The 10,160-nt window shown below is 43.2% G+C and overlaps 1 protein-coding gene across 4 annotated transcripts in view; it reads right to left on the bottom strand.

Annotated features, from left to right (window-relative positions):
- Positions 1-554: 554 nt before the first annotated feature.
- The window catches only part of WDR89 (WD repeat domain 89), a 132,708-nt gene continuing 123,102 nt past the window's right edge, over positions 555-10,160 (bottom strand). For all 4 annotated transcript variants that reach the window (XM_068254264.1, XM_068254267.1, XM_068254266.1 and 1 more), the window contains exon 2: positions 555-4,880. In XM_068254264.1, the coding sequence (XP_068110365.1) occupies positions 3,691-4,880 (1,190 nt within the window). In that variant the 3' untranslated portion in view covers positions 555-3,690. The remainder of the gene's footprint in view (positions 4,881-10,160) is intronic.

Genomic DNA, 10,160 nt, shown 5'->3' with positions numbered 1-10,160 from the left:
CGCCTGATCCAATTAGCCCAGAGCAACCTAAAAGAATCCTCGTGTCCCTTATCAGTAGGGATGATCATAGATATGCAAATTGTTCCGAGTTGATGCAAATTTCATACTTACCAGTTGAAACCAGATTGGATGTCTAGAGCAGACATGGGCAAACTTGGCCCTCCAGCTGTTAAGGAACTAAAAGTCCCACAATGCATTGCAGGAGTCTTACAGCCACAGTCATGACTCATAAAGGCAAATGCATTGTGGAACTTGTAGTTCCTTAACAGCTGGAGGGCCAAGTTTGCCCATTCCTGGTCTATAGCAACTGCACCTATATTTGTTCCTGTTTTTTTTTTTTGTGTGTGTGTGCCTGTTCTGCCAAATCTGCCTCAGCAAATGCCGATCTGGTGTCAGCCAAAAATGCCTGGGGTGGACATATTCTCTCCCCCCATGTATATCAGTGAGAAGACATGAACTGTGCAATAAAGAAATCTCAAAAGCATTAGCACATACTCACACAATACACAGGAAAAAATGGAAATAATTTAATCACAATAACCATTTATAGAATGTTTAAAAATATACTTTGCATGTTTCGCTTATTTCATATGAGCATGTAGAGGCTTACAAACAGAAATACAAATTTACATGTTTAAAAAACCTATTAAAAACAGAGGACAAGGATAAAATTTCACATGAAAATATAGGGACTATAATCACACGAAGTGTTGAAAAGCAGCTGGTGTGAACTTTGCCAGACATTTTCACAGCGTCTTCATCAGTTATAGTGGTATGCAACTCAGCATTTCCCATTTGCTCAAAAATAACTTTTATGGCATAAAATCTACTACCACAAAAAAAAAAAATTGTAGCAGAACAGCATTCAAATAAACACAGAACTTTGTTCTTCAGTGGAAAACTCCTTGCTTCAGTGGGCAGCTTCTGACCACATCCAAAGAAGTAATAACACCTTTTTTTTTTTTTTTTTTTTTTTTTACATTTCTTTGTCAAATACATTTAGTAAACAGAAAACTGCTGAAACTGAGTTGTACTGAGCTGAGAAGCAGAAATAGCTGACAAGTGATCACTAGATAGATTTTAATATATCAATTCAGCAGCAATCGAAGAAAATGCAATGGCAGCTTTCAGATGGCACTTCAGCTTACCAAAAGGACCAGAAGGAAGCACTGTTTTGTGATTGATTTTAGATGTACATTACTGATGCACTCCAACTGTTCCCAACAGACTTGCAATACAGTACATTCCATCAGAAGGGCAATAAATGCATCTATTTTTATGCAGCTGCCAGTTCTCCAGCAAAGCTGTGGAAGTGGCTTTGATTTGCTTAAATGGGCACTGTGGCGAAAAATTGTAAAATTTAAAATATGTGCAAACATATAGAAATAAGAAGTATGTTTTTTTCCAGAGTAAAATGAGCCATGAATTACTTTTCCCCTATGTTGCTGTCACAGTAAGATGTAGAAATCTGACAGGAGCGACAGGTTTTGGACTAGTCCATTTCTTCATAGGGGAGTCTCAGTTTTTTTTTTTTTATTTTCAAAAGCACTTAGTGAATGGCAGTTGCTCTGTCCAATTGCCAAAAAACTGTGTAGTGTGCAGGGAAGCTGGCCAGCATCATTGTTTAAATCCTTTTTAGGGAATATCTTTATAAAGAATAAAAGCCTTGCTGAAAATCCCCTATGAAGAGATGGACTAGTCAAAAACCTGTCACTTATATCAAATTTCCACTACCTACTGTAAGTGACAGCAACATAGGAGAAAAGTAATTTATGGCTCATTTTACTCTGGAAAAAAAACACTTGTCTATGTTTGCACATATTTTAAATTTTTTCGCATAGTGCCCCTTTAAACAGCTTACACAGCACCCAAAGACCTCCAACGGAGATCATCAGTTAGTGCCGCAGACAGCTCCATACTCTAAACCTCCCCTGCTGTAAACAATCGGAAATCTGCACATGTGCGATATGCAGATAGGAAGGATTGCAGCACAAAGCAATCCGCAGCAGCAACTGATAGTCTGTGGGAGTTCCTTAATAGACATCCCTGCTGCAAGACGATTAATTTCTTGGGCGCCGCCATAGGCCGTAATGTGAGTTAAGGCTATAGTGGCGCCCAGTGAGTAATGTGGGTGCCGGCGATTGCTGGAATTCAATTTAGAAAAAAAACCTAGGTAATTCGACCGCCAGCAATAGCCGATTCCTGAATTATATATCCTCGCCGAGTTTCAGCAGAGTGAGCAGTCTTTCGGCTTCACCCTGTGCCGAAATTGGGCCGCGCCAATCTTAAATGTGCACACACTGCTGTGCAGGCCATATAGCACCCTCCACAACTCCCAAACCCTCCCCAATGTCTCTGCTGTTCTTGTAGGTACTGTAGAAGCAGCTGTAGTGAACCAATGCTCTTCCACAGCCTCATGGTGGAGAACTGAAACTACATAAAACTGATGCATTTGCTCCCTCTATCAGGGAACGTAATGGTCCACAAATCCATCAGGAACAATGGGAGCCTAGTGCCTCCGTACATTGGTGACCTTTTCTTCAATTTATGACTGAGCTGGATAATACTGATTGCTACTGCAGCTCCCGCTTCATCATGCAGTGGGTAAAAATGGTTAATGAGATGCAAATAGTTCAGAGTGATTGTATGATTATGCAAATTGTGCGCAATTTAATACAGCTTGAAAATGGACCAATCCAATACTACTTTGGCATGATTCCATTAGTCCATTTTCAAGCTGCATACATTTGAAAACAAAAAGGAGGAACTTCTCCTAACTGTCCTTTTCTTTACTTTCGCTGTAAGACATAACAGGAAGCTTGGCAGAGTAACAGGTCTGTTCAGTGATCTTCAGCAAAATGTCCTGTGCAAAAAAATCATGAACATGTGCTTTTGGCGAAAAAAGTCTAATGTTGGTATGTAGCTGTAGTGCCAAATATAAAGCAAACCTCTGAAGTTTGCGGAAAGTGAGATATTTACCCAGGAGGTGGAAGCCTCCAGATCCTTCAGTGGCTTCGCCAGTCGTCCTCCACCAAGCCGTTCAAGAACAGGGACCCTCGAAGTGCAGCTGCACTATGCCTACCCAGTAGCACGGACCCGATCAGGCTGGGCTATCTCCGCCTGAGCTGGCCTAGTGCTATTGCGCATGTGTGAGCTGTCGACAAGCCCTTATTGATGGTTTTGCAGAGGGAACAGCACTGAAACGGCCCACTGGAGGAGAAAAGAGGAAGCCTCTGGAGCATCCACAAGCTTCCCTTTCCCAAGGTGATTTTCCCCCATTTCCTATAAGGCAAAAATCAGTACGACCAGGCACAAGACACAGAACATTTATATTGCGCTTTTCTCCTGGCGGACCCAAAGCGCCAGAGCTGCAACCACTAGAACACTTTCTATAGGCAGTAGCAGTGTTAAGGAGTCTTGCTCAAGGTCTCCTCACTGAATCGATGCTGGATGAGGCTTAATGAACCCTGGGTCCCCCTGTTACGGAAGCAGAGCCCTTAACCAGTACATGGCTAGTCAAAGGACGCTTCTACCTCAATCTCCTCATAGGGTTCGTTTTGCTTGAGATGGACCCTTTCACAGCGAATCACTTTTAAACACACCGTAGCCTTCTAAAGATCTACCCAGATAAACTTATTGTATACAGCTTCAAAACAGATATCAGCATCTACCGTATTTCACGCAAGCAAATCATTTTTTCTTTGGGGAATAGGATTTGGCGTTGTGCACCCGCACCTTCTGCAGAACTGAGGAGGCCATTTTTATGGAGTCTGCCTTTTTGTGAGACAAGTCCTGAACTTCTGCTTTCCACAACAGCAACTGCGCATCCTCTCCACCAGTTATCAGGAAGTTGTCATCCACATCCCAATAAAATGAACAGACAGTAGAAGAATGTCCCCCTTGTAAACTTTTTAAATGTATCAGCCTATCAGAGTCACATCTTAACAGGTGGACAGTCCCAGAGTGAGATCCAGCCACAAGAAACAAGGAGTCCGTTTTATCATCATAGAGCCCACCAGTGAGATAGTCAACAGTGCACCCTTCTATCTTTTCCCTTACGTCTTCTATACTACACAGTGTGATGGGTTCATCAGTGTCCACTTGAGCCAGATCCCACCAACAGAAGCCTTCATTGTGTGTCAAGCAGTACACCTGATTATAACCCTTGCCTGCCCAGCCAATCACCCCCACAGAAGAATCAGAATTACAAGTGGAACTTAATGCATCATCTTCATTGCCTTCTGATATATCAAAAACATTAACCAGGCCGTCTGTGGAACCCGATGCCAAGAGGCTCGGATTGGTTGGATGAAAGCGCACTTGAGTGATGTCATCATTATGAGACTCTGAATACACTCCTAGAGGCTCTCTAGAATGGGTATCGGGGCTATATCTGGAATCCCAGAAGACGAGAAAAGCGTCCTCGTCGATTTTTTCTGTGCCGGCACAGACGACAAGGTCATCACAGCTAATATCAAAGCTGATGAACACATTGGACGGGTAGCCATTAAATTCCTGTGCGGCCTCGGAGCCAGAAACCCGAACGTCCCACAGCTTTACAGTGGCATCGCTGCATGCAGAAAACAGCAGATTACTATTAGAGTGGGAAAAGCGGACACCACTTAGCACTCCAGGCCGAGCATTATACTCTTGAAGGCAGGTCATGGTTTCCTTGTTGTATAACCCGATTGATTTATTGGAACACAAGATTGCCACTGTCTGATTGCTTTGTCCCTCCACTGGTCTTGACACATCAATGTCAAGTATGTAAGTCATGCTGTCTTTCATAGCTGAACGCTTTGCAATGTGAAGACGTGAAAATTGTCCTCCTAAGCTCTCCATGGTTGGTGTGTTGTTTTTTTCCCTTTGATGATAGAGATCTAGAATGACATAAAAACAAGATTATGTAACACAGATAAGAACACTCATTCATAATAAAAGTAAAAGGTATTGCTGTATTTAACTCCAGTGTTTGTATAGTGCAGACTCACCACACAGCGCTTTATGGAGGAGAGTCAAGTGTTTACATCAGTTTCTGCCTCTTGAGAGAAGTTGATAGTCAAATGACCCTTTCACATTCATACATTAAAATGTTATGAACCTCTGCATTTCCTATTTGCTCTAAAAGATTACTTACAGTATAAAATCTACTACCACAAAAAAATTGTAGCAAAACCACATTCAAACAGATGAACACAGCACTTTGTTCTTCACTGGAAAGCTCCTTGCTTCAGGGGAATGCTTCAGGTGAATCATCCTCCCTTCCCTATACATTTCCCTGTTGTCCAGTGGCCAACCCTTCCCTATACAGTGATAACGATATATTTTGTTTACATTCCTTTGTCTGCTACATTCCTAGCTGTGCTGAAAGGGAGCTCTCTCTGCTGTAGAAGCAGAAAGTTGAGAAGTGATCACTAGATAAATTTGAATACATAAATACAGCAGCTATGCAATAAAATGCAATGGCAGCTTTCAGAGCAGATAAACTGTACTTTGGGATTTGTAAACAGACAATGTTACTTGTGCATAAAAAGCAAATATGATAACTTTATGGCTAATAAAAAGGAGGAAAAACAATTTTATTGAAACTCATGTCAGAGTTTTATCCCACTTTAAAAAAGGACATCTACAGTGATTTATTTTTTTTATTAGTACTGTACTTTGCTACCATCACTGTCACACTCACAAAAGACACTTTGCTTTGTAAGATATTTCCCTTTATTCTCTAAAATCATATTAAATTCAGTTATTCTATGTACACTTTCAATACCATTGAAATAAGGACTCTGCCATAAGCAGTACTTGACTTCAACTGATTAAACAGGTTTTTGTTTTGTTTGTTTTTTTTCCCAAATTAAACCTTTTTTACTTATCAAAAAGATAACAGAAATAAAGAAGTACAAAACATTCTATGCTCAGGATGGGTATAAACTTCATTTACATGGGCGTTGTTCAAAATGCCTGCAAAGGCCCATAACACATTTCCATGTGTTTGTCCAGGCATTTTTGTAAAGCAAGGTCCACACTTATCACTACAAAAAAAGTAAACAATTTTTGTGTTAGGGCGGGTTTCCACTTGCAAAGTGATGCGAGTGTGGCTACGCAGCAGCATCGCATCACTTCTGCTGCCGGCCGCATCACTTCCGCATCTCCGATGCGGAAGTGTATTGAGGAGATGGGACACGGCTGCGGGCAGATGCGGGCGTGCGAAAATCTGCAGCATGCTGCAGATTATCGGATTGCACCGCTCCGCACACCATGCACGCAGTGGAAACTGTTCCACTGGTGTGCATGTTTTTCAGCGCACCTGCGGTGCGATGCGGCTATGTAGCTGCATCGCACCGCTCCTAGTGGAAACGAGCCCTTAAAATTTGTAAATTTTAGCCCTTTTTTTACCACAGCGAATGAAAGTCAATGGAAATTTGCAAGTGATGTGCAAATTTATGCTGCAAGATGTACTTATTTTGCTCATGTGAAAATTCCATTTTAGCAGAAGGGCTATTCTCCACTGACTTTCATCAGATGTGTGGCAAACGCATTTTCGCACACGTGAAACCTGCTTTAGGTTTTATTGTACAGCTAGCAGAATTTTTCAGGCGTCTAAACTAGGAGACCTTTTGCCAAAAAGCCACGCAGTAAATCAGTTAGTAGCCCCTCCAGCACGGTGAATCCTAAAAAAACACAACACCAAAAACACTTGATAACTTTGCGCCACAAATGTTTTTATTGCTCATGGTTTATCGTTTCCTGAATGCTGCAGGCAGCATTTACATCAGGGGTCAGGAATCTTTTTGGCTGAGAGAGCCATAAACGCCACATATTTCAAAATGTATTTTCCTGAGAACCATACAATACGTTTCAAACTGTGACAGTGCGCATGCGCAGCAGAGGGCTGTCCTTGTTGCCGTAGTGTTGTGTATACTGTTGATCCGACGGGCAGCGGAAGTGTCAGACATGTCTTCAGCTTCTCTTGGGTTTCAGTAACAACAGCAATTTCCCTGAGAGCCAGACAGGAGAAATACCAGCTAACAGCTTGTACAATTAGCTAGCTGACTTGGTTGATTGACTTTGTAGGACAAGATCCCCACACTTTGGCCCAATAGGCTGTCTGTTACTTGACAATCAAAGTGTGGAGATCTCGTCCTACAAAGGCACTGGACCTTACAGGGTCCAGGGTGGGACAATTGGAGCAGCTGTTAGTTTTGGGGTAGCACGAGTAAGTTAGTAGTGCATGCTACAGCAGTAGCATGCCTACTTTGAAATTTTCATTTGCGCTGTGCTGCTTGAGCAGCGTAGCTTAGTGAATCAACCCTTAAAGGGATACTTAAGTCAAAAATAAAAAATGATTTTTCCTCACCTGGGGCATCCCTCAGCCCCCTGAAGCTGTATGGTGCCCTCGCAGCCTCGCTCCGATCCTCCTGTCCCCGCCGGCGGCTACTTCAGGGTTCGGCGACAGCCGCCGACAGGCTAGGAACGCGAGTGATTCTCCGCGTTCCCAGCCGCTATATCACCCTCTACGCTGCTATAGCGTATATGTTATACGCTATAGCAGCGTAGAGGGTGATATAGTGGCTGGGAACGCGGAGAATCACTCGCGTTCCTAGCCTGTCGGCGGCTGTCGCCGAACCCTGAAGTAGCCGCCGGCGGGGACAGGAGGATCGGAGCGAGGCTGCGAGGGCACCATACAGCTTCAGGGTGCTGAGGGATGCCCCAGGTGAGGAAAAATCATTTTTTATTTTTGACTTAAGTATCCCTTTAACTGTGAGCCAGATCTGGCTCCTGAACTATAGATTCCCTACCCCTGATTTACATGGATGCTTTCAAGAGGACACTTACTGGGGCATTAAAGAGGAACTCCAGCCTAAACAAACATACTGTCATTAAGTTACATTAGTTATGCTAATTAAAATAGATAGGCAATATAATCTCTTACCCACCCTGTTTTAAAATAACAGGCAAATGTTTGATTTCATGATGGCAGACATCTTTTTGGTTGAAAGGAGGTGACAGGGAGCATGAGACACAGTTCCAACTGTCCTGTGTCCTGAGCTCCTCTCCCAGTTGCTAGGCAACGTGAACAACAACATAGGAAATCCCATCATGCTTTGCACAGCATCAGGGAAAAAAAGCCCAGGCTTTTTTCTTTGATGGGTGGAGCTTAGCTAAAAATGCAGCTTTGGTAAGAAAAACAAAGTTCTGATGCTGTGAAACTGTTAAAGAAACACCAAGCCTTTTCAGTGCTGCTGAGTAGATTTTTAGTCCGGAGGTTCACTTTAAAGACGAACTGTATTAAAAATAACAAATGAATAAAATTGCTTTGTTTCTTTTTTACAATATTCATTTATAGATTTAGTCGGTGCTTGCCATTGTAAAATCTTTCCTCTCCCTGATTTACATTCTGAAATTTATCACTAATGGTGACATCTTTAGTTCTGCAAGGCGATCTTCACAGAATATTCGTTTACTGAGAGTTCTATGCGCAGAGGGAGAGAATGCTTGATTGGCAGTTGGAAAAAGCCGTTATTTCCCACAATGCAACGAGGTTCACAGATAAACTGTCAGGACATTGGTCACACTGTAGGAGGGGTTTCACCACAATATCAGCCATACAGACCACCATGATGATCCATTCGAGAAAATGACAAGATTTCTCATGGGAAAGGACTTATCAGCTACTGATTGGGAAGAAGATCCATCGTTGGTTAAAGTTCCTCTTTAAAATGCAGCATTTGAACTTGTCACAGCTCTTCTTGTTTTATATCTATAGCTGTTTATGACAGCTCAGTATGATTATTACTCTTTCATAATTGGCCAGATTGTATTCTCTAAGTGTGCTCGATTAGCAGCTTTTTGCCATGAAATCTGAGAAAGGCACCCGCAGGAAATGGCTGGGCCGGCAGCCAGTGTCAGGTCAGTGCTGGGTGACACTGCATCTAATGATAGACTCTCACAGTATACTTTACGTATAATGTTTCAGGGCGCTCTTTATCTCTTACTGCTATCTATCTAGGCCAAGGCATGCTGCACCAAGCTGTATCCTCTAGGGGCATCACCCTGACGGAAATCAGAAATCATTATTGATTTATATAGCGCCGCCATCTTCCGTGGCGCTGTACAACAGAATGCAAGGTATAACAATGCAAAACAAGCAATACAACAGTTAACAATGGTGGATTACAGCTGATGCGATGAACAATTAAGTACAGGTTTTTACATGGGGTGAAAGAAGGAGATGCTGCTTGCTTTTTTTTTTGGCAGCTGGACACAGCTGTTATGTCCCACAATGCAATGAGGTTCACAGACAGGAAACTGTCAGAACCATGGTCCTGAAATCACTCTGTGGGAGGGGTTTCACCACAATATCATCCATACAGACCCCCTGATGATCAGTTTGTGAAAAGGAAAAAATTTCTCATGGGAAAGGGGGTATCAGCCACTGATCTGTGACCATCCTGCAGCCGGAGCCTCCGTGCACAGCTCTGCACTCAGCCCACGCTGCCGAATATCTGGGTACCGGCTTGGACCTGGATGTTCGGCATCATGGGGCTGAGTGAAGACCTGTGTACGGAGGCTCCGGCTGAAGGATGGTTACAGAACCAAGCGAGGTGAGACAGTTTTTTTTTTTTTTATATAGCAATCTGGCCACAGAGGGGGCTGCCTGGGTTGGGTGAAAATCTGACTAGCCATCCTGGGGGGCTGAAACATTGGAAAGGGGAGGAGATAACCTAATACTGGGGGCGTGTCTGGCTATAATGGGGGAATGCTTATACTGGGAACACATCTGGCTATAATAGGGAACACTTATACTGGGGACACATCTGGCTATAATGAGGGGCACTGATCCTGGGGATGCATCTGTCTATACTGGGGGGTGGCAAATGCAGGGGACGCATCTGGCTATATTAGGGGGGCTATTATTGGGGACACATCTGGCTATACTGGGAGGGGCAAAAAACTGGGGACACATTTATTGCTGGCCCGATCTATACGATATACTATACTGGCTATCTATACTGGGGGGGGGGGGGGGGGGGGGCATTAAACTGGTGGCATGGTTTATATCTACTGTAGCACTTGTTGTTTTTAACTGGTATTGTTACAAACTAAAGCAGCCCATACACTCAGCCGATTTTCTGGCCGACCGATCGATCGCGATCGAT

Source organism: Hyperolius riggenbachi, chromosome 9 (assembly GCF_040937935.1).
Source record: "Hyperolius riggenbachi isolate aHypRig1 chromosome 9, aHypRig1.pri, whole genome shotgun sequence".
Lineage (NCBI taxonomy): Eukaryota > Metazoa > Chordata > Amphibia > Anura > Hyperoliidae > Hyperolius > Hyperolius riggenbachi.
Note: the sequence above shows the minus strand (reverse complement) of the source record. Positions and strands in the feature narration are given on the sequence as shown.